Below are 25000 nucleotides of genomic sequence, written 5' to 3' on the forward strand. Positions count from 1 at the left end.
TACCATCACCATTATCTTCATTATCATCAGCACCACCACTATTATCAGCAGCACCATCATCATCATCATCATCAACATTTTCATAGGTTATTGCCATCACATCCATGACTATTACTACACCATTATATCATTCTCTTGATCTCATTTTTTTTTCACTCCCGTCTTCCACACTCCAATAAATTCCGCTCCAAATTATCGCAAGAGAATTTCGGATTAGTTCATGAACTATGTCTTCAGGCATCACGGGTGCTTTGATCACGTGGGCTCTGAGTCTGTATTTGGAGCACACGCACGCGCGTTTGCGGAGAAGAAAAAATATGGCCCAACTCTGAGCTTTCCCAAAACACGCGGCGATGATCTGGTATGGGTGAGGCAATGCCTTGCTGTGTCGGATTTGCCAGGTGCGCCAAGGAATATGGTTCCGGCCTCCCACTACATGGGTACAAACATGTGCTATATATATATATATATATATATAAATATATATATATATATATATATATATATATATATATATATATATATAATTTTATTTAACAGAGATACACTGACAGCGTACAATTTGTGTTAATTTTAGAACTAATTTGAGTACATAACATGCAGAGAATCCGCATGTGTGTGTGCGTGTTTGTGTGTGTGCACTTCCTACTACAGACTCAGTAAGCCAACTGTATTTGTAGGTGGGTGTCGTACCCTATTTAGTCATGCTTATTCTCATATCAGCTTTGCTGTCACTGGAGTGGCTGCCCGACATAGTACGAGCACCAGAAAGGGTTCTATGGTATGTACAAGGACAGAGCGAATACACAACGTTTGACTAAAGCTTAGGAACTATAAATCGAATAAGATCATCTGACGCCAGGCAGGATAAAATCCTTGAGGTGCTTTAATGCTCGGTGCGATTATATTAGCCTACTGCCGCAGCCAGTGGCGGGTGACACGCATTCCACTTCTCAGCATCCTATTTGGGTAAACGCGTCAGTTCAAATGATCAGCTTCGTATTTTGCAGCTCGAAGCAAAGCATCCCCATTCAAAAAAACAAAGAATTACTGCTCTAGACAAGCGTTTAACGATCATCGTTGAGACATGAACGATCATCGTTGAGCGATAATTGCACCGAGCATAACGTGCCTAGAACGAAATCATCCTCTTACGACCCAGTCTATAACATTTTCAAAGATAGCGTGACGCACTCGAGTATGAAATGTTTATACATGAGAGGACGCGAATTTAATAATTTTGTTTTGTTATTCGGCCGTTGCTCCTGTTCACGTCGCTGGCGCCTGACGTGGTGATACGTCGCCGCGTCGAATTAATCATGACGGGGAAAGAAATGATTTGAATAATTAACTATTCATGGCGGAGGAAGAGAGATCAGTGGGATTAATGGGATTATAGCTGCCTGCCTGGCGCCGGATGCATGCGGGCACGCACATGCGGGTGTGTATGTGTGTGTGTGTGTGTGTGTATGCGTGTGTGTGTATGTGTGTGTGTGTATGCGTATGCAAGTGTGTTTTCGCGTGTATGCATTTTGTGTGTACATTGATCACGTGCCTACGTGCAGTGTGTGTATAGTGTGTGTGTGTGTGTGTGTGTATACGTATGCAAGTTGTTTTCGCGTTTATGCATTTTGTGTGTACATTGATCACGTGCCTACGTGCAGTGTGTGTATAGTTGTGTGTGTGTGTGCGTGCATGTGCGTGTATAAGTGCATGTGTACGAGAGTGAGTGTGGGAGGGAAAGATTGTGATGGACAGAACAGAATATATCTCATAAAATCTTTCAGACCACTGAAATTCAGTTCCTGAATAGCCGAAATGACTCACAAAATGCATACGTGTAGGCAATACAGGAGCAGGGGCGTAGAGCAGAGAGGATATATATTTATACGGTTGTGCCTGACACTTCACGTGAGCGCTGTTGCACTTGTATGTCAGTCTATACTAAGAAAAGGGGTTAGAGAAGCTGGGGGGGACTTGGCTGGGACAAACCAGAATTGTGAAAATAGCCGGCACTGCGTATATTTTCCGCTGTGAAGTGTAGTTCTTTCTGTCACTCACTGTGTGTGTGTGTGTGTGTGTGTGTGTATACCCACTATTTTCTCTCCCTCTGTGATTCACCATGGTCTTGAATCACGTGTTGGACTCGTGATCGACAGTTATTAACCTCCCGGATGAGAGCTTAGAGCTCGTATGACCGATTTGTAGGTGACACTGTCACCTTACACACACACACATCCCCAACTCCCCGCCCACGAGAGTTGGAGTAACACCCGCAGCGCAGCGATACTGAAATTATTTCAGCCCTGGGTGGGAGTCGAACCCGGACCGCCGTAGTGGTAGGCGAGAACTCTAACCACAGCGCCACGAAGTGTGTGTGTGTGTGTGTGTGTGTGTGTGTGTGTGTGTGTGTGTGTGTGTGTGTGTGTGTGTGTGTGTGTGCCTGCTAGTCTCTCTCACTATATATATGTGTGTGTGTGTGTGTGTGTGTGTGTGTGTGTGTGTGTATGTGTACATCGTTGCCACACTGACCGCCCAAGGTGCTGTAGAGGTCCGCAGCGGAAAGGTCTCTGGTCAAGAAGAAGAGGAGCGATTCAATTATGTGGACGCGTCTGCCACCCCCCCACTTCCCACCCAAGTAGAAAAAGAGAAAAAAAAAATTAAACGAAAAGAAAGGGAGGGGGGAGTGTTAAAAAAGAGACAGTGTGGACAGTCGTGGACGATCTGAGACGGTGTCTTGCTCTGGGACGGGATCTAGGGGACAGTAGGGTGCAGACGGACAGCTGTTCCATCGACTCAATTTCGCGTGTAGACAGTATTGGACGGAAGAAGATGAAGGTGGGGGGTAGGGGGGATTGGATGGATGAAGAGAGAGCAGGAATGCTGAGGGGTAGGCATGGTAGGAGGAGTGGGGGGGGGAGAAGTGGGTGCAGGAAGAGTGTATGTATACCGCACAAGACGAAAGAAATGGGGGGAGCGAGGAGAGATCAGGAAGGGATGGGAGAGGGTGGGGGATAGATATAAATGGGGAGTGGGGGAGAGTTTGGTGTAGGAAAAGAGGGAGTAAAGAGCAATATAGAGGAGTTGTCTTTAGTGGAGGGTGACAGATGGGGGTGTGGTTAATGAGGTATGGGTGGTTGTAGAAATGGGGAGAATGGGTTGGGTATTGGGAAATGTGGTTGAGGGGAGATAAGAGGGGAAGATTGGTATGTGGGTGGAGAGAGGAAGTTAAGCCTTAAGTAGAGACATGGTAATGGTGAGAATGAGGTGCTCATTATGGGGGAAGGGGATGAATGGGTTATGGGAGTTTGTTTGGAGAAGTACAATTGAGCGAGATTTTTTTTTTCGAATTGATTCGTCAAATGTTCTAACCAATACAAAAGTCATCTTCCACCTCCACCTCCCCCTCCCCCTCCCCCAACTTCCACCTCCATCTCCTCCACCTTTTCCTCCCCCTTCTCTACCTTCACCTCTCACTTCTATATCCTCCTTCACTTCCACCTCTTCCTCCCCCACTTCCACTTCGCCCTTTCCCCAATTCCACCACCTCCCCCACTATCTCTTCCACCACCTTCACCCCCCTCACCACTTTCACCTTCCTCACCACCTTCATCTCCCCCACCATCTCCACCTCTATCTCCCCCACATTCACCTCCCCCTCTCCCCAATTCCACCCCACTTCCACATCTATCTCCTCCACCACCTCTACCTCCCTCACCACCTCTACCTCCCCCATTCTCCACCCCATCATCACCCCCATCATCCCCACCAACTCCACCTCCCCCACCAACTCCACCTCCCCCACCAACTCCACCTCCCCCACCAACTCCACCTCCCCCACCAACTCCACCTCCCCCACCAACTCCACCTCCCCCACTTCCACCTCCCCCTTCCCCACCTTTACCTCCCCCACCTTCACCTACCCCACCTTCACCTTCCTCTCCCCAACTCCACCTCCCCCTCCCCCAACACACAATATCCCCATCACCAACCCTCCCCCCCTATGGTGGATGAGGGAGAGCGGGTGAGGTGTTGGTGTTAGCAAACGCTGTGTTGACTCTCCCGTACCGCGAAATGGATTGAAAATATAGACTAAGTGGCATCACGGGGGAAAAAAAGCGTTGCTCGTGCGCGCAGGAAAATGTGATTATTTAAGTATGTAATACGATCGGAGTTAACAGAAAACATTTTATTGTATGTATACATATATATACAAGTATTATATATATATATATATATATATATATATATATATATATATATGTGTGTGTGTTTGCGTGTGTATGTGTGCGTGCGTGTGTGTGTTTGCGCTTATGTGCCTATATACGCATTAGTTTCCTATTGGACTGGAAAAATCTGTACTCATGAATCTTCAGCTTATACAGCTTATGTACCCAACATTGCACTGTGTGTGTGTGTATGTGTGTGTACAGAACGCAGCCCGTGTATGACACAGGCGTGCCCATTTTTATATGTAAATGGTAGGCTACCGATACTTCCCCTTTTTCCAACTCGGGGCTGAGCTTATGGAAGCAGTTTATGGAATCGACAGTTTTCTGTATATGGCCGGCTATAAACCCCTTTCCGGTGCCGGTGAGTTAAAAAACGCCGGTAATGTAGTTGATCTGTCAATAGAGCCGGTGTATACGATAGGTGCCGGCTTAGGAGGTTGGTGAACGTGAAGAAAAATGTGTACATGTAAATATGAATCTATGTAGGTGTGTACGTTATATATGTATGTGTATATATAATGTGTGTGTATATATATATACAGTATATATATATATATATATATATATATATATATATAATATTGGAACAGATAGCTAGTAACAGCGATACAATTCAAAGAATCAGGCCCGGACGCCGCGAGCTTTGAACTCTGGTCCTTCTGATCGTGAGTCCCAATTGTTACCACTCCGCCACACAGATCCTTAGAAGTCCCGAAACCTGAAATGACCTTATACCCAAGGTTGGGTGGTTGGGGCTAGTAAGGGTGGGAAAAGGGGAGAGTGTTTTGGAAAGACGTGAAAATAGGGTTATGGGCAATTGACAGATGGCGTTGTGGTTGTGGAGGATGGGGGAGGGGAAGAGTGTGGTGAGGGGAAGGCTATGGAGGGGGAGAAAGGATGGGGAAGGAGAAAAAGTGGTTGGTAGAGATAGGGAGAAAGTTGCAAAGATGGGGGAAGGTGGTGGTGATGGTGGGGGGAAACATAATATGGAAGGAGAGAAAGTGTGAAGGTAAGGGGGTGGGGTGATGGTGGAGAAGGGTGGTGAGGCGTAAAGGAGGGGGGAGAAGGTGGCTGGGAAGGATGCGGAAGGGAGAAATATGTTGGAGGAAGTGGGAGAAGGGTGTGAAGGCAGGGTGTGGGGAGATGGTTGGGAGAGGGGAAAGTGATATTGAAGGGAGAGAAATATTGGAGGAATTAGGAGAAGAGAGAGAGAGGGAGTGGGGGATGAAGGGAGATGATGATGTGAGAGGGGAGAAGGATGGGGAGGAGGGAAGGGAGAAGGGGAGGAGAGAAGGAAAGGGGAAGAAATATTGGAGGAAGTGGGAGAAGGGACAGAAGGAGTGAAGGGAGATGACGATGTGAAAGGGGAGAAAAGGGAGGAGGGGTAAGAGTGTCGATTTCTCTTCTCGTCTCCCCCTCCCCCCCACCGACCAAACATGGCGCCAATAACTTCCGGTTGTCAAAACAGACCAAGAGCTTATTAAGTTTTGGCTGCTGACCGTCGCGCCGCGTTTACGACTCTTCCACAGCCCCCTAGAGCCGCCACAGAACCACCTCACCTTCCAAACATTTGGGCCAAAGCCATTTCAGTCCTTGAGTTTGTACACCAAAACCACCTCAATACGCTCAAGCCACTTCAACCCCCCAGACCACCTCACCCTCCAAGACCACCTTACCCCCCAGACCACCTCACCCTCCAAGACCACCTCACCCCCCAGACCACCTCACCCCCCCAGACCACCTCACCCCCTCCAGACCACCTCACCCACCCCCCGACCATCTCAGCCCACAAGCCATATCAACCCGAAGCCACCTCAGCCCGCAAGCCACCTCACCCCCTAAGCCACCTGTGTCCCAAAGCCACCTCAGACCTCAGCCCCGAGGCCACCTGTGCCCCAAAGCCACCTTAAACCTCAGCCCCCCACGCCACTTCAGACCTCAAGCCACCTCGTCCCTTAGATCATGTTAAGCCTACAGTCGGCTGTGGTCTGGTGGACTTGCATCCCAATATTCCACAAATCCACTCCAGACTTTACTTCCCCCTCATCCATCTTACAAAACCGATGCAGAAGGGAGTCCCATACAGGTGAATAAAATAGCCTTGTGGCAGCCAGAATAAAGACAATACACACAGCCCCAACTCCCCCCCCCCCCAATCTCCTCCTCATGGTTGGGAAGGAGTTAATCCAAGCTGTCTTTCCTCCCTGAGACCATATCCCCGCTCCCCCCCACCCGTTTTCTTCCCCGTTCTCTCGCTCATCCTTCTCCCCTTTTCAATTCTCCCTTGCCCTTCTCCTTCCATACCTTCCTTGCTTTTCTCTACCTAAATTTCCCTTCCTCTCTCCTTCTCTACTTTCCCGTTTCTTTGATTCCTACACCTCCTTCATTCCCTTTCCCTTCCCTTTTACCTATGCAGATCCTTTCCCTAATCCAGCCTCTTCATCCTTGTTCAGCCCTTCTCCTCGTCGTTCAGCTCTTCTCCTCCTCCTCCTCCCTCCTCCTCCTCCCCTCCTCCTCCCCCCTCCCTCCTCCTCCTCCCCCTCCCTCCTCCTCCTCCCCCTCCCTCCTCCTCCCCCTCCCTCCTCCTCCTCCCCCTCCCTCCTCCTCCCCCTCCCTCCTCCTCCTCCCCCTCCCTCCTCCTCCCCCTCCCTCCTCCTCCTCCCCCTCCCTCCTCCTCCTCCCTCCTCCCCCTCCCTCCTCCTCCCCCTCCCTCCTCCTCCCCCTCCCTCCTCCTCCCTCCTCCCCCTCCTCCTCCCTCCTCCTCCTCCCTCCTCCTCCTCTTCCCTCCTCCTCCCTCCTCCCTCCTCCTCCTGAAGCCTCTTCCCCAAAAGGGGCCGCCCGCCCTCGCCCCCCTTCTCCTTGCTCTCTTGTTTGTATTCCGTCAACATAATTAGCGAATTGGTATATTCGCGACTGAATTAAGCTTCTTAGAAATTGTTGTATTAATGAACATGGTTCACCATGTGTACGTGTGTGTCTGTGTCTGTCTGTCAGCGTGTGTGTGTGTGTGTGTGTGTGTGTGTGTGTGTGTGTGTGTTGGAGTTACGGGAAGATAGGTAAAGGAAGAGAGAGGAAAGATGAGAAAGGGTGGGGAGTAAGGGAGTATGGGAGTATAAAAGTGAAGATGAGGCAATATAAAAGTAGTGAAGGGAGTGAGGAAGGAATGGAAGAGATGAGAGTGAGAGGAGTGAAATTAGTTTGCGGACGAGAAGATAAGATTATTTGTGTTTCTGAGTAAGAAAGAAGAGGAAAGAGGAGGGAAGAGGGAAGAGGAGGCAAGCAAACAACACTTTTTCACCAATCAGCCAACTTCCTCGTCTTGCCAAGAAACTGTCACACCCGCACCTACACTACCATCACAGTCACCACCACCTACCACCATCACCACCGTAACCATTACCCACTACTCACCATCACTCACCACTACTCACCTATACTCACCTACACTCACCACTACTCACCTACACTCACCACTACTCACCTACACTCACCACTACTCATCTACACTCACCTACACTCACCACTACTCATCTACACTCACCACTACTCACCCACACTCACCACTACTCACCTACACTCACCACTACTCATCTACACTCACCACTACCCACCTACACTCACCACTACTCACCTACACTCACCACTACTCACCATTACTCACCACCACCAAAAACCCCATTTCACCACTTACACCACCATTACCACCACTAATACCGCATTTCCACCGCCACCACCACCACTACCACCACCACCACTGTGTGTGCTCAGAAAGGACAAGACAAGTGACAGTTACTGATAAATATATAATTCGTTGGGTTGCGGTGCCTGGCCTGCTTAGTCCAGGTTGAAGGGCGCAAACAATGGGGAGAGAAATATTCCCCATAATATTATCTCCCTATAGGGCTCGCAACCGCCCACGATCCTCTTTCCCCGCCGTCCACTCAATTCTCCCCCCCACCAATCTCGTCGCTCCCTCACCTCTTCCCTCCCCCCTCCGCACTTCTTCACTCCCCCTCCTCCTCCTCACCTCTTCCCTTTCCCCCATCACGTCGTCCTTTTCCCTTTCCCCTCTTCCCTTTCCCCTTCTCACCTCTTCCCTCACCCTCACCTCTTCCCTCCTCCTCCTCACCTCTTCCCTCACCCTCACCTCTTCCCCCTTTATCTGCCCACTGCCCTCCCAACCGCCTTCTCCCCTTTCTCCCTCTCTCCCAATCGCCTTCTCCCCTCTCTCCCAATCGCCTTCTCCCCTCTCTCCCAATCGCCTTCTCCCCACTCTCCCAGTCGCCTTCTCGCCCTCTCTCCCAATCGTCTGCTCCCCTCTCTCCTAGTCGCCTTCTCCCCTTTCTTCCAGTCGCTATCTCCCCTCCCTCCCAACCGCCCAGTCCCCTCTCTCCCAACCGCCCAGTCCCCTATCTCCCATCTCTCCCACCTGCCTCCTCCCCTCTCTCCCGGCTGCCCACTCTCTTCTAGCCGCCCTTTCCTCTCTCCCAGCTCCCCACTCCCCTCTCGCAGCTCCTCACTCTCCTCCCTCTCCCAGCTGCCCTCTCCCAGCTCCCCACTCTCCTCCCTCTCCCAGCTGCCCTCTCCCAGCTCCCCACTCTCCTCCCTCTCCCAGCTGCCCTCTCCCCTCTCCCAGTTGCCCTTTCCCAGCTACTCACTTCCTTTTCCCATTTGCTCTCTCCCCTCTCCCATCTGGTCACTCCCCCCCCCTTCTCAGCTGCCCACGCCTCTTTTTCCCTCACTCCCACCCGCCCACGCCCCCCTCCATCCGGCAAAGCCTTCGCTCGACTACCCCCCCATATGTCTGCATTACGTAAGGTATTATGGAGATAATGAAATTAGCTTCCATCCCGTTGGCCAGCCGCGCTCATGATCTAAACCCCCCAGTAGGGAGAAGGGAGGAGGGGGAAGGGGTGGGAAAGGTGTGAAACAATGTGAGAGGCAGACGGTGATGGGAAGGGAAGGGAAAAGGGATGGAAGGAGGGAAGGAATGGGAAAAGTGAAGGGAGAGTTTGTGGGCTATAACCAGCGCTTCTAACCTTGGACAGTATTGTGTGGTAAAGAAGAGATCTCAAGGTACGTCTTGCTCGGTACGATTATCGCTCAAAGATGATCGTTCATGGCTCGGCAGCGATGATCGTCCAACGATTGTCTAAAGCACTCGTTCTTTGTTTTTGAATGGGTCTGTTTTGCTTCGAGATGCAAAGAACGAAGCTGATCATTTTAACCGAATCTAAGGTCGCATTTAACCAAATAGAAGGTTGGAGGTTGCGCGTCACCCGCCATTGGCTGTGGCAGCAGTAGGCCAATAACGGCGCCGAGCAAAAGGTGTAAGGGGGAAATGATGGATAGCAAAACTTAAAAATGATCGGCATTCTTTTCTTGAGTGGAAATAGAAGTGGAAGGAGGAGGAGGTAGATTAAGGGTGATTATGAGTTACAGAATAGAGTGAACAAATAGAAGGGAGTCAACGTGGAGTAAGGAGGAGGAGTGCGGGAGGGGAGTGGAGAGGAAGGGGTAACCAAAGGAGTGAAGGGAAGGATAAGACGAGGGGGCTCTGTCCACACTAGCGGTTTGAACCGCGGCGGTTCAGTTACAATGTAAGTCAGTGGAGCGGTCACACCCAACCGCAGAAATTTTCTTTGGTCTATGCGTTACCGCCGCGGTTTCCGCGCGGTTCTAGCCGCTACTGTGAACAGGACCTAAAGGACACTTGGCTGGTAGGGGAGGGATTGGGGGAGGAGAGGGAGGTGAAGGGCAGGAAACAAGGAGGAAGAAACTACGGAGGGAAATAAAGAAGGGATGGGGTGAGGAGGAGGAGAATGGTTTGGGGGAGGAGGAGGGTAAGAGTAGGGGGTTCATGGAGGGAAAAGGGGGGGATGAGAAGGGGAGCTTAGTTTGGAAAGAATGGGAGGAAGGAGGAAGGGAAAAAGTGTGGAAGGGTAGGTAAGGAAAGAGGGGAAGGGAAAGGGAGTAAGAAGGAAAGGAAAGGAAGATTTAGAGAGAGAGGAGTGTAAGAAACGACAAAAGGGTAAGAGAGGAGATGGGGAGGAAGAGGAGGAGGGGGAGGGGGAAGGGGAATGGGAAGGGGAAGATGTGACGCAGCGCCGAGGCCAACGAAGATGGACGAGTGATCTGTTTGGTGAAAATAATGATGTCTGGCGAAAATTATGATACTTGGTGAAAATAATGATGTTAGGAATAATAACGGCGATGTCGGGGAGGGGGGGTAAGGGGGGATATTGAAAACTGCAACAGCGACGCATGTGTCATAGCATGTCGCCGACAGAGATGATAGATGAAGATTGATGTGTCTAGGTTCTTCGAAGATGGTGATGACGCTGATAGATAATATGTGTGGAGCAGATGATAGAAGATAATAGAAAATGGCTATAGTGGTAAATTCGGACAAGGGTTTGGTAAAGGCGCTGGGAATAACGAAATAAAAAGAATGAAGGTAAAACGAAGATGGAAAGAAAGTGTAAGATGGAGTAAAAAAAATTTGGTCATCGACATTTTGGTCAAAATTTTTGGTCATCAAAATTTTGGTCAAAATTTTTGATCATCGAAATTTTGGTCAACATTTTGGTAGTCGAAATTTTGGTCGCAAATTTAGTGGTGAAAGTTTTTTGGTCGCAATTTTGGTGGTCGAAGATTTTGTCCCAATTTTGGTAGTCAAAGTATTGGTCACAATTTTTGGTCTTCGAAATTTTTTTCAAAAATTTGGTCGAAATTTTAGTGGTCGAAACTGGTCGAAATTTTGCCCACAAATAGGTCGAAGAAAAAGACGAATAAATCGAACGTTGACCAAATCTTGGCACAATTCCAGGAAGATTATTAAAACACGCAACTAAGCCAGAAACAATCCCATGAAGAAAAAAGAATAATAGAATTACTAAAGATGTTTGATTGCAACAGTGCCAATTGCATGAAGAGAAGTGCAATTGACGACGCCAATTTTATTGATATTAATAACGATGTGTGTGTGAGATTCACGACGGACTTGAATCGCGTGTTGGACTCGTGATCGGCAGTGCGGTATACAAGAAAAGGGGCAACGCTCAATGGATCCCGTCACCTAATCTTTAATTTATCCTAGCTATCCTCAAATTCATGTACTTTAGTTTAAGCTTGTCATTCTCCTGTTAAAATATATTCAGGAAGGCAGCCCTTTTCCCTCAACTTTTCAATTGTGTGGATGGAGAGTTGACCCCCCAGCGAGGGGAAGCATACTAGCATACAATTTTTTTTTTTTTTTTTTTTTTTTTTTAGGGGGCGGAGCCAATGTTATGACGTCACTAGCGTGGTTGACACTATTGGCAGAGATAGCGAGAGACAAGTGGAGGTTAGGGGGAGTAATTGGGAGGGTTGTAAGGCGAGGGGGGGCGTTCGGTCAGTAAAGGCGAGCGGAAGGTACTATTGTCAGCAAGATAGCGCCAGAGAAATGCAGCAAGGAGATTCTGAAGTCAGCAAAAGTGTCAGAATTGGGTTTATATATTGTGTGTTGGCCTGCTTGGCTAACAGAGTTTAAATCCATGGGTCTCTCTCTCTCTCTCTCTCTCTCTCTCTCTCTCTCTCTCTCTCTCTCTATTTCTACTTGTATTGCTCATTCACTCATTCTCTGTTTCTCTTTGTCTTTCCCCCTCTCTCTCGCTCTCTCTCTCTCTCTCTCATTCTCGCTATTTGTTTCTTTCCTCATCTCTCCCTCCCTCTATCTCTTCCTCCTTCCCCCCACCAAAAAAAATAAAAATAAATAAAATAAAATAAAATAACCTTCCCACCCTCTCTCCCTCCCTCCCTCTCTCCCTACCCCTCACCTTCCCCCTCTCATTTTCTCCGTTTACGAATGTGTTGTACATAATTTGCCACAGCTGAATAGAATTGCCGGACCTTAGAAAAAAGGGGAAAAGAAAAAAAGCGGTGAGGGGTGCCACCGCACTGCGGAAGCCTTAAAGGGGAATGGACACGACTTACGCTTTGCAAAGAGTCCAGTGGGGGGTGGGGGAATCTCTTCCTTTTCCTCTTCAACTGACCATCGAAGCCGACAGGCGCTCCGGTTCGGAAACGAGACCAGATAATTGCCCAAATTTCTTTAGAAAAAAAAAAAAAAAATGTTGGAGGGTAATACATGCTGATTTTTTCCCAAAAATAATTTTAAAAAGTATAAAAAAAAAAAAAAAGAGGGGTAATTACGTGCGGATTTTTTTTCCCGAAAATTGGGCGGTTTTGGAAATAAATGGAAAATGGCAGATTTCGACTAGTGTGAGTTTGACCTAATATAATGGGGGAGGGGAGATCACCCAAAATATAAAAAAAAAAAAAAAAAATCAGCAGCAACAATAACATGTGCGAATGGCAGGATTTTTTTTTTATGTATTTATTTTAGGAAGGTTTTTCTCGGGTGAATGAAATAGTTTCAGGAAATAAGGAATAAAATATCCAAGTTTGACTCCAGAACGAAAGTGTTAAAGTAGACTGCATTGTTATTACTGCCACAAAACACACACACACACACACAAACACACACACACACACACACACACACACACACACACACACACAAATACTCAAGCAACGATCAAACGACCTTCGACCTTATTAACACTGACATGGCCCCGACCTCTCGATCGCAGCAAACAAACCATTATCTGTGGGCTTCCTGCACATTATGTACTCAAATTAGACCAGTACTAAAATCGACATGAATTGTATATTGTCAGAGTATCTTTGTATCGTTGTTAACTCAATAAACAGATTATTATTATTATTATTATTATTATTATTTCTACTATTCCGCACACACACACACACACACACACACACACACACACACACACACACACACACATCAGATAAGTTACCTTAGAATGAATAAAGACGTCTAATGTCAGTCAGAATGATATCAAATGTTTCAGCTCAGGGCCAATGTGATGTGTATTTTGACGTCCTTTTCCTCTCTTTGCAGGTAATGGAGACTCTGGAACCAATAGTTGGAGTCCTTTATGCGGGACCTACACGATCAATATTATTGCGCAATGTTCCGTATTGTATAATATTATTGACGGTGCAGGGATGGAATTGCACCAATGTAATGAGGATACCAAATGCACAGGCCAAACACGTGTGCTTCTTCAGTACCATCAGCGTCAATAATACAGTACAATAAGGAATATTGCGCAATATTATTGGTCGTGTAGGGCCTTTTTAGGTGTAGATCGAGTGAACTAGTGTACAGGAATGTGCTGGCCTACTTTAGGTAAGGTCGGTACCTGTATTAATTGTTTATTTTGATTTTGTTTATTTATCATTTGTTTTATTTGTTTATTAATGTATTTGTTTGTTTCATTTTTGTTTATTCATTATTCTATAATTCATCTGAATGTGTATGTATGAATGTATGTCATTGTATATGCATGTGTGCACTTTGCAAGAGCAAGTGAGAATCGAACCGGGGTCAATAGGACTTTTATTCTTTTGAGATCAGCGGACTGACTCCTTGACTTTTGAAGTCGGATATAAAGCAACTAAACTTTGCTTATTGAGAGTCTTCATTTTTGTCGCCTTGTTGGCCATAGAATTTTTTTTTTTTTATTAAGTCTGCATACGCGCGCGCACGTTATTCTTGCATATATATGTATATATGTATATATATATATATATATATATATATATATATATATATATGTTGGCATGTCTGGGGTTGTGAATAAAGCCTGAAGTCGGTGTAATCAGCTCGACCGTACTGACTAGGATCTAACATATATGAGACTCCGACATATGGCACCTCTGGTGTCAACCGTTGTGGAGAGCGAAGGGTTTGAAAGCCATGAAAGTGGTTTTGCACTTCCCGGGGATCGAACCTACTGCTCAACACAGGCTTTTATTTGTATGTGTGTGTATGTGTGTATATATATATATATATATATATATATATATATATATAACTTTTAAGAAACTGACAAGTATACACACGAAGATGCACCAATAACATTGCAAAGCACACAGTTCAACTGATACAGGCAAAGACAGAAAGACAGGCAGAGAGACAGCTGGATAAACAGACAGACAGAGACGCAGAGTCCAGAGCAACAGCCACCAACCCGCAATCGATCCAACAAAACCAAATCGGCCTTATCCTGCCGGACGATCCAAGAAATCCCGGTCCATTGGAGAAGGGAGATAAGGAAGGGGGAAGAGGAGGGGAGGGTGGGGGGTAGGGGGAGGAAGCGAGGGAGGAAGACATGATAGGAGGGGAGAGGGAGGGAGGAAGAGGTGGAAATGGATTTCTTTTTTCTTTTTGTTTATTTATTTTTACATGTATATTCATTTTATTTTATTTCGTTTTATTTTATATACATGTTTCTTTTAGGTTTGCGGGGCTGACACCATAGAGGTTTGTAGGGTGGTTTGGTTCGGAAGGGTAGGGGAGGGTGGGAGGAAGCGAAGGAGGAGGAGGTGGGGATGAAGGCTGGAAGGCCGTAGGCTGTATGGGGAAGAAGGATAGGGAGATGAAGAGAGGTGACGGAGGGAGGAAGAGTACACTATCTTATGCCTTCCCCTTCCTCCCCCTTATCCTCATCCCTATCCAGTCCGCTGTCCATTGGTTCTTGAAGCTTTCTAACCCCCTTATCTATTCCTACTCCCATTGAAATTATTTCTCTCCATCTTTATTCCCTAAAATCTATCTCGATGATAATCACCTTCACCCTCTCCCACTCCCTCTCTTGCCCTATGTGCACAATTAGGTTATGGGTTAATAATCAACAAAGTTAAGGAATGGTTAATGGGGGGATTGTTAGCGTAGGGAAAAGGAATGGGGGCTTAAATGGGGAAGTCAGCCGGGGGGTGAGCCATATGGGGAGAGGGGAGTTTATTCTAGAAATAGAATATAAAGAGGAATGATCAGGAGGGAGAAAGAGGAGAGAGGGGAGAGGGTAGGTTGGAGTGGGGAGAGATTGGGAGGAAAGGGTGGAATGGTTAGGTAATAGGGAGATAATGAAGTTGGGGGAAGGAAGGGGCATGGGGGAAGTGGGGAAGAGAGAGGATGTGAAAATGGTGAGAGAAGGGAGGGTGAAGAGGGGGAAATGTGGGAAGAAAAGGAGAAAAAGATGATAATGGGGACGATAAGGAGGTGGGGAGAAGAGGGGTGCGGGCGATGGGGGAGGGGATTGGGGATGGTCCAGTCACACATCAGATACTTAGCCCTACTCCCCTCCCTCCTCCCTCCCTCCCCCTCCTCCCCTCCCTCCTCCCTCCCTCCCTCCTCCCTCCCTCCCCTCCTCCCTCCCCCTCCTCCCTCCCTCCCCCTCCTCCCTCCCTCCCCCTCCTCCCTCCCTCCCCTCCCTCCCTCACCTCGGTCCTTCCTCTCCCCTCCCCCACTCCCTCCCCTCCCCCACTCCCTCCCCTCCCCCTTCCTTCCTCTTCCCCCTACTCCTTCCCCCACCACTCCTTTCCCCTCCCCCACTCAATCCCCTCCTCCATTTACTCCCTCCCCCACTCCCCCCACTCTCTACCCTCCCTCCCAACAGGCATCGTAACACCGTCAGTGACGTTATAATACGATATTCTGCACTCCCCCAGTTGACCCCAGTTGATGACGTCAATAAAAAAAAGTTGAACGTAAGCGTTGTGTGTGTGACATCAGTACGAAACGTTCGTAACGTTTATCATATAACGTTTATAATACATAGGCGTGCTAACGGTATGTGTAATTAATGGAGCTCTCTCTTTTCAAGGACGTAATGTACTACGTGCAGGTGCGTATCTTGAGTACATGAGATGCGTATGAATGTGCGTAATATTTTACACGTACGTACTCATACGTTTGAGTATGTACGCTGGTTGTACGCTCGTAAGAGTGTGAATAAATTCTTCAGCTCGTGTGAGGAGGTATTGGGGGCTAAGGAACCATTGGACAGCATAAAATACGGGGGGGGTGAGAGCCCCCCCAAATTTGTTTTTCTTTATATCATTGCAGAGGTCGAGAAACGTGCCTCGTGTATACCGGTATGTGGCAGAAAACAGTAAAACAGTGACATGATTTTATTCCCATCATTCAGTAAAACCAGTGAGAATAATTGGAAGGATATTCAACACATTGAGGGTAGGTCTTTAGAAATATAAGGTTAAGTATTACTTTTGTAAAGGGGGACGGAGAGGGGGGGTCGCCGATTAAATGAAGCGGCCTCGCTGTGGATGTACTGTGTCTTGCGACACTGCTTCTGACCCAGGGCGGTGGGCAGGGTGCAGGGATGACCCGTCATCCAGGAGGTGCTCAGATGAGAGGAAGGGTGGGAGGGGTGTGGAGTGTATTTAGGGATGAAATGGGTGGGAGTGTTTTTATGCCTTTCCCTTTTTGGCTACCTCCCTTGGAAGGGGGAAAAAGCCTTGGTATATGTATGTATGTATGTATTACTTTTGTCCAATATATTTTGAAAGAAATTAAATGAGGTGAGAACGTATACTTTAATTTATATTCATAATCATCACATTCGTACTGAAAAGCAAATCTATTTAAAAGAGTCATCTATATTTATAAAATTCAGGTTAGCCCCCATCAAACAGTCATATATATTTCCAAAATTCAGTTTAGACCCCCCCCAAATTTTTTATCTTAGATCCGCCACTGTTCACCTATTGATATACTCTCCCCACATCCCCCCCCCGTTTGGGGAGACGTAGTGGATGGGGGGATATATTAAGTAGATTCCACGCAGCAAAGTTACACATGTAATAGAAAAGATGGCAGGAAAAAACCTTAGTGAAGAGCGCGCGCGCGCACATACACACACACATACACACACACACACACACACACACACACACACACACACACTTGTGCACACGCGCGTACACGCACACACACTCACACACACACACACATATGCACATACGCACGCAAGCGCACGCACACCGGAATGAACATGAAAATCATCAATGCCTGCATTGGAAAACAGGAGAGGATGGGGGATTGGGGGGTCTGCAGTTGAACAAATAACAAATCCTCCCTCCAGTGCCGTGGAGGGGGATAGTTCAGTAAAAAGAAAAACTAAAAAAAAAAAAAAAAAAAAAAAGAGATTGAAAGATAAAATAATTCTACTGTGTGCTCTGCTTTGGAATTCGTTGCATCAGTTAAGGTTTTCCACGCTTACAATCTATCTCGCTTTAAAGATTCGCTCTTCTGGCCATTTTGCTACTTTCCCCTGGATCCGAAATTTTTGTATATGTATATATATGTGTGCATATATATATATATATATATATATATATATAGAATGAGCTGTATATCTCGCTTTGGGAGAAAAGAAAAATTACAAAGTTGTATATTACGATCACTGTGATCCTCTTCAGCGTACGTAATATACTTATCACCGTAAAAAATATATATATCCGGAAGTGGGAGCTACAGTTCATTTTACCAATGCATTTAACTAGCTTGGATATATATATATATATATATATATATATTCACATGTTTATTTTTTTCTTACCGCATATATATTATTTTCATTAGTGTTGTCAACTTGTTTATTTATTATTATTTAATTGGTGTTTATATATTTAGAATTTAGAATTCAATTTACGCCTACGTGAGTATGCGTTATTTATTATTTCATCTATCTTTTTATGTAATTATTACTTTTGTTACGTATTGTTTACTAGCTTATGTCCGTGTGTTTGGATTAGAAGGATATACTGCCGAGATAAGAGAGCGTGAAGAGAGAGAGATCTCGTTACTGTTTGTGCGGGCCTCTCTCTCTCTCTCTCTTTTTTTTTTTTTAATCACTTTAATTCTTCTGTACGAGTGTTAGTGCATGTCGTCGTAGCACTCTTCACTTGTTTGCTTCTGCATATCTCGCTCTAATGTGTTTGCGCCCCTGTTTACTTCTAGGAGCACTCCGAGGATACGGGGGGAGGGGTTGCTTGCTTGTGTGCTTTTGGTGCTTCGTCGTGTGTTTGCTTCTGAGCCTGTACGTGTATAATGCACTCGTCCTCTCTTGCTCTCTTTTGCTCTTTGCCTGTTGCTCTCTCTCTCTTGCTCTTTTCTGGCTCCCCTACTTTTTTCTCTTGCTCTCTGTCTTGCTCTTTTGCTCTACCTTGCTCTCTTATTTTTTCTCTTTATTTTTGTCTTGTTGTTTATTGGTCTTTTTTGCTCTTTCTTGCTTTCTTCTCTCTCTCCCTCTCTCCCTTTTTCTCTTTTTGTGACTGTGTTTGCATACGGGCGTGCATGCATGCGCGCGAGAAAGAAAATGAATAACAAAGAAAGAGAGAGAGAGAGGGAGGGGAGAGAGAGTTATGTACATGTGTGATATGTAAGGGAAAATATAAATGCATTTGCTGTGCGCGCTTTTTGAGTGCGCGTTCTTGCACGTGTGAGCGTGTGTACGCATGTCATGTGCATGTACACACACGGACGTATGTGTGCGCGTGCATGTCCTCGAAATCGAAGCCCAATTAGTCGGTAATTGTTGGACTATTTCAGATACACGCCTGACAATTGTTGGGAATGTTGGCAACCCACAGTTGAGACCCAACACCCACTTCACCCACCCACTTCCTCCTACCCACTTCCTCCTACCCACTTCACCCCACCCACTTCACCCCACCCACTTCACCCACCCACTTCACCCACCCACTTCCCCCTACCCACTTCACCCACCCACTTCCCCCTACCCACTTCCCCCACCCACTTCCCCCCACCCACTTCCCCCACCCACTTCCCCCTACCCACTTCACCCACCCGCTTCACCCACCCGCTTCCCCCTACCCACTTCACCCACCCACTTCACCCTACACATTTCCCCCTACCCACTTCCCCCACCAACTTCACCCCACCTACTTCACCCCACCTACTTCACCCCACACAGTCCTCCCTCATCCTCTTCCTCACACCCTCTTCCCCATCCTCTTCCCACCGTCCTCACCCCAGTCTTCACCCTACTTCCCTCACTCTTTTCTCCAATCCTTCTCCCCACATCCTCTTCCCATCCTCTTCCCCACCCTCTTCTCCCCCTCTTCCTTAACCACTTTCCCCGGTCATTCTTCCCCACACCCTCTTCCCATCCACTTCCCACCCATTTCCCACCCTTGTCCCCACCCTTTTCCCACCCTTGTCCCCACCCTTTTCCTACACCCTCTTCCCCCATTTCCCATTACCCTCTTTCCCTCCCCCTTTCCCAACTCCTCCCCACCCCCTTTCCTCGTACTCAGCCAGTACAAGCTCGATGGCGCCACCACAGGGTGAATAAAATCTCCTAACGACATTCAAATAAGGCTTGATTGAGGGTAAAGCGGACCTGGAAACTTCCCCTCCCCCCCTCCTCTTGTGGGGTGGGTCTCCCTAATAGAATCGTTTGAAGGCCTGTAGAAGAAAGACTCGGAAAAATGATATTCCATGATGAAGTATGCAAATACGCTTCAAACGACAGTGGTCTCCGTTCTCTCCTCTCTCTCTCTCTCTCTCTCTCTCTTTCTCTCTTTCTCTTATCTCTTATATCTCCTTCTCTGTCCACCCCCTTTCAATATACCAGTATCACTATTCCTCCCTCCTCCTCTCTCTCTCTCTCTCTCTCTCTCTCTCTCTCTCTCTCTCTCTCTCTCTCTCTCTCTCTCTCTCTCTCTCTCTCTCTCTCTCTCTCTCTTATATCTCCTTCTCTGTCCATCCCCTTTCAATATACCAGTATCACTATTCCTCCCTTCCTCCTCCCTTTCCGCTCCCACTTCCTCCTCCTATTCCTTCCTCCTCTTCCTTCTTTCTCTTCTTCCTTCTTTCTGCTCTTCTTCCTCCACTTCCTTCACCGCCTTCTTCTCTTCCTCGTATTCCTCCTCCTCTTCCTCCTCAGTCTTCACATCTTCCTCCTACGTCTTCTCATTTTCCTCCTCCGTCTTCTCATCTTCCTCCTCCATCTTCTCTTCTTCCTCCTCCGTCTTCTTACTCCATCTTCCTCTTCCTTCTCCGTCTTCTCTTCCTCCTTCGCCTTCTCTTCCTTCTCCGTCTTCTCCTCTCCCTCCGTCATCTCCTCCGTCTCCTCCTCCCTCTCCTCCTCCTTCATCTCCTCCATAATTCCCTAGATTTCCTGGTTCCCTACATATTTTTCCCCGCGTCCCCCTTTTCTTTCTCCCCCCACCTCCCCTCTTTTGCCCCTCTTCCCCAATATCTGCATCAGGCGTTTGAGTCTCCCCTCACTGCGTTTGCTTTTTTCCCTCTCGTCCTCCTCCTCGTCCTCATCCCTCTCCCTCCCCCTCCCTCCTCCTTCCCTCCCCTCCCCTCCCCTCCCCTCCCCTCTGCTTGTGCTCAGACCCCTTGCATTGCCTCTTTCAGTTTCTTCTTTAGCGCCTCTTCGTCAATGTCCTCCTCCTCCTCCTCCTCCTCCTCCCCCCTCCCCCCTCCCCCTCCCCCCTCCCCCTCTTTCTTCTCCCTCACCACCTCTTCGTCCTCCTTCTCTTTTCTTCCTTCTCTTGCTGCCCTTCTTCCCCTCCGCCTCTTCCTATTCATCCTCCTCTTCATTCTCCTCTTCCTCCTCTTCATTCTCCTCTTCCTCTTCATTCTCTTCCTCCTTTTCCTTCTCCTTTTTTGTCTGTCTTTATTCTTCGGTTCTTGTCGTCGTCGTCGTCGTCGTCGTCGTCGTCGTCGTCGTCGTCTTCGCCGTCATTTCGTGTTACTTTCGTCAAGTTGTGCTTAAGTCGACTTGATTTTTTCCCCCGGTAATTTTCTCTCCGCCATTTTCGCTCGTGCCATTAGTTCGAGTCGTCTGTGTTTTATTTCGTGGCTTTCCTCCCTGCCTGCCTCTCCATTTATCACGCGTTTTGTCTCTCTGTTTTAAATCATTCTTCTTTTTAAGAAGGCTCCCCCTCTACCTCTCCTTCCCCCCACTCTTTCTCCCCTTCCCTCTTCCCCCCCTCTCACCCATTTCCTTCTCCCTCCCTCCCTCCCTCCCTAACCCCTATATCTCCATGTCTTTTTGTATGTGTGTGTGCGAGCGTTTGTGAGTGTGATTCCCCACTATGGTCTCTGATCACGTGTTGGACTCGTGATTGACAGCTATTTCCCTCCCGGAAGAGAGTTCAGAGCTCATATATATGACCGATCCATGGGTAATGCTGTGACTTTACACGCACGCACACACCCAACTCCCGGCATACAAGAGTTAGAGTAACTACTCGCAGCGCAGCGATACTGAAATTATTTTAGTCCTGGGCGGAATTCGAACTTTGACCTCCGTACCGGCGGCCGGGAACGCTACCACTACGACGTCGAGTCGTGTGTATGTGTGTGTATATATATAATATATATATATATATATATATATCTCGTTTCACATGCTCCAGTTTCCCCGTGGGCATACTCTTCTCACCATTTTCGCCAGTGTCGCTTGCTTGCCCTCCCCCCAACCCCAACCCCCCCTTTTTTCGAATCTGTACCCTCGCCATTTCTCCGATTTCATTTGCATGGGAGGCTGGTATTGCCTTGCCTTTGTCTTCCTACTCTTTTTTTTTTTTTTTTTTTTTTTTTTTTTTTTCCTCAAACTCGACCAACTGTGGTGGCGATCTGTGATATATGGCTTATGTAAAGGGGCTCAATCCCTGTATGCTTGTACCGTCGGTAAGATGCCTCGCAGTTCCCCTTGTATTTTTTTGGCTATTATGTGTTCAGGCACCAAGTGATGGGTAGACTCAAAGCCGCCTCATTAACTCCAGTTTTAAGAATTTCTTCAGATTATTTTTGTATGCTCATTAGTCGTAAATTTTAGTGTTTTTCTCGACTGTCAATAGCCCAGTCCTTTTTTTTATTTTTTATTTTTATTATTATTATTTTTGGTGGGGGGAGAGGCTGTGTACATATGACGTTTATTTTCTATTTATTTATTTATTTATTTAATTATTTTTTCAATTCGGTAGGGAAAAATTGTATATGATATTCTCAGTGATTGTCATGTTTGATATTTCGCATGCATTTCCGTCAGTTCATTTTGGTTTTTTTTATTAAAAATTTGCCTTTGATGTCTACGGTTGTCGGCATGTCCTCTTGTACTTTTTTTTCCCAAATCGACCAGATGACGTCATGTCGTCGCCTCGAGTACTTTCCCGCGCTTTTCTCCCCGCGTCGTCTGTGTTTACCAACCGCCTCTCTGTTCTTATCGACATCAGACTGCAATTTCATCCACCCGCTGTTACTGTTCTCGTTCTCTTCTTCGCTGTTCTTGTTGTTATCGAATTGTTAATGTAACCCTTGGTCTGTCTGTTCGTATGATAGACTAGGTTACAACATTTAATGTATTATTTTAGGATTTGTATTTGTGTGGAGTGGATGTTGTATATACATGTTTATTTTGTATATATTTATTAGATTATTTCTATGATATTTATTAAAAATTTAGTTTATTTTGTATATATTTAGTAGATTATATCTATTATACTTATTAAAACTTGTACACATGCTCTGTGTGTGTGTGTGTGTGTGTGTGTGTGTGTGTGTGTGTGTGTGTTTGTTTGTGAGCCTCCATATATAAATATTTAGACTTTTTTTGTGAAAGAATTTTTGTTATTACTGGTGTTCCCGCGTGTTATGTGCATAATTATAACATACTCAGCATAACCCGGGGAGAACTTTAATTGAACAGCGACATGTATGAAATATTTGGTGACGGGACCATCGCCATAATTTATCTTGTAATGTCACCATTACCATTCCTCTCCTTGTCTCCCCCTCCACCTCCTCCTCCACCTCCCCCCTCTACCTCCCCCCTCCACCTCCCCCCCCTCTCCAGGCTGTACCCTCTCCGTCTCCTTCCTTCATTCCACTTCCCATATTCTCATTTATAACGGAGACAGGGCCAGGGGTCAACCCTCTTCCCCCTCTTCTCTCCTCCCCTCTCTCTTCCCCTCTACCATCCCCTCGTTCTCTTTTTCTTAGCCTACACCCTCCCTCTCTCCTCTCGTTATATCTGCCTTTTCCTCCCCTCTACCCTCTCCTCTACCCTACCCTCTTCCCTCCTCACTTTCCTTCCTCCCCTCTCCTCTCCCCTTTCTTCCCCTTTCTTCCCCTGTAACCTCCCCTATTTCTTCCCCTCTTTCTTCCTCTCTTTCCTCCCTTCCCCCCTCTTTCCACCTCTCCTTCTTCCACTCCTCTTTCCTCCTTTCCACTTTCCTCCTCTCCTCCTTATCCCCTCTTCTTTCCTCCCCCATCCCTTCCTTCCCCGCTCTCTTCGCCTCTTCCCTCTCCTCCTCTTCCCTCTCCTCCTCTTTCCTCTCCTCCTCTTTCCTCCCCTCCTCTTTCCTCCCCTCATCCCTTCTCATTGCTTCCCTCATATTGTCCCCCTTACCCTGCCCAACCCCATCCCTCCCTTTTTCCCCTCATGTCCTCGTTTCACTCCTATTTTCCTTCCCCTCCTCATCTTGCTTCCTTCCTCTTCCCCCCCTCCTTAACCTCCCCATCCAGCGTCCATTCCTTTTAACCATGCTTCCCCCCCATCATCCTCATTCCCTCAATCCTCCACCTCTCCCACCCTCTTCCTCCATCTCTTCCCCACCTCCACACCTCCCCCCCCTCCAACTCGCCCGTTCCCAACCACCGCTTTCAGCACGCACAGACAACGAGGCGACATACCCCCTCCTCCTCCTCTTCCTCCTCCTCCTCCTCTTCCTCCTCCTCCTTTTCACCCTAACTCTCCGTATCCTTCTCCCCTTTCCTCCTCTCTTGTCCCCCCACCCTTCTCCCCAGAACTTCCCCTTGCTCCCACTCCCCTCTATCCGCAACCACCTCGCTCCCCCTGTCCTCCCCTCTTCCCCCCTCCCCCCGTTCCCCCTGGTTGTCTACACCGCCCCAACGGCCTACGGCTGTTGTACTTGCGGGTTCACTGCTGTCGGTGTAGTAATATTGCAGTTCGGTCATGTGGCAACGATACTCTGGTGGTGGTGGTGGTTGTGGTGGTGGTGGTGGTGGTGGTGGTGGTGGTGGTGGTGGTGGCGGCGGTGATGGTGATGGTGGTGGTGGTGGCGGCGGCGGTGGTGGTGGTGGTGGTGGTGGCGGAGGAGGTGGTGGTGGTGGTGGTGGTGGCGGCGGTGGTGGAGGTGGTGGTGGCGGCGGCGGTGGTGGTGGTGGTGGTGGCGGCGGCGGTGGTGGTGGTGGTGGTGGTGGCGGCGGCGGTGGTGGTGGAGGTGTTGGTGGCGGCGGCGGTGGTGGTGGTGGTGGTGGTGGCGGCGGCGGTGGTGGTGGTGGTGGTGGTGGCGGCGGCGGTGGTGGTGGTGGTGGTGGTGGCGGTGGTGGTGGTGGTGGTGGTGGTGGTGGTGGTGGAGGTGGAGGCGGCGGATGTGGTTGGCGGCGGTGGCGGCGGTGGCGGCGGTGGTGGCGGTGGCGGCGGTGGCGGCGGCGGTGGCGGCGGCGGAGGTGGCGGCGGCGGTGGCGGCGGCGGCGGTGGCGGCGGCGGTGGTGGCGGCAGCGGTGGCGGCGGCGGCGGTGGTGGCGGCGGTGGTGGTGGCGGCGGCGGTGGTGGCGGCGGCGGTGGTGGCGGCGGCGGTGGTGGCGGCGGCGGTGGAGGCGGCGGCGGTGGAGGCGGCGGCGGTGGAGGCGGCGGCGGTGGTGGCGGCGGGGGCGGTGGCGGCGGCGGGGGTGGCGGCGGTGGGGGTGGCGGCGGTGGTGGTGGCGGCGGCGGTGGTGGCGGGGGCGGTGGTGGCGGTGGCGGCGGGGGTGGTGGCGGTGGCGGCGGCGGCGGTGGTGGCGGCGGTGGTGGTGGCGGCGGTGGTGGCGGCGGTGGTGGCGGCGGTGGTGG

At 48.5% G+C, this 25000-nt stretch overlaps 2 protein-coding genes across 4 annotated transcripts in view; one reads left to right on the forward strand and one right to left on the reverse strand.

Annotated features, from left to right (window-relative positions):
* Positions 1–25000, forward strand: part of LOC143021716 (limbic system-associated membrane protein-like) — a 606415-nt gene that overhangs the window by 223338 nt on the left and 358077 nt on the right. The window lies entirely within an intron of this gene.
* LOC143021360 (uncharacterized) overlaps positions 21754–25000 on the reverse strand; it is a gene marked incomplete at its 5' end in the record, with an annotated part of 4646 nt that continues 1399 nt past the window's right edge. The window contains one exon of the mRNA XM_076178796.1: positions 21754–21780. Coding sequence (XP_076034911.1) covers positions 21754–21780 — 27 coding nt within the window. The remainder of the gene's footprint in view (positions 21781–25000) is intronic.

This window comes from Oratosquilla oratoria, chromosome 42, assembly GCF_046742065.1.
Source record: "Oratosquilla oratoria isolate Oo_2021 chromosome 42, ASM4674206v1, whole genome shotgun sequence".
In the NCBI taxonomy this organism is placed as follows: domain Eukaryota; kingdom Metazoa; phylum Arthropoda; class Malacostraca; order Stomatopoda; family Squillidae; genus Oratosquilla; species Oratosquilla oratoria.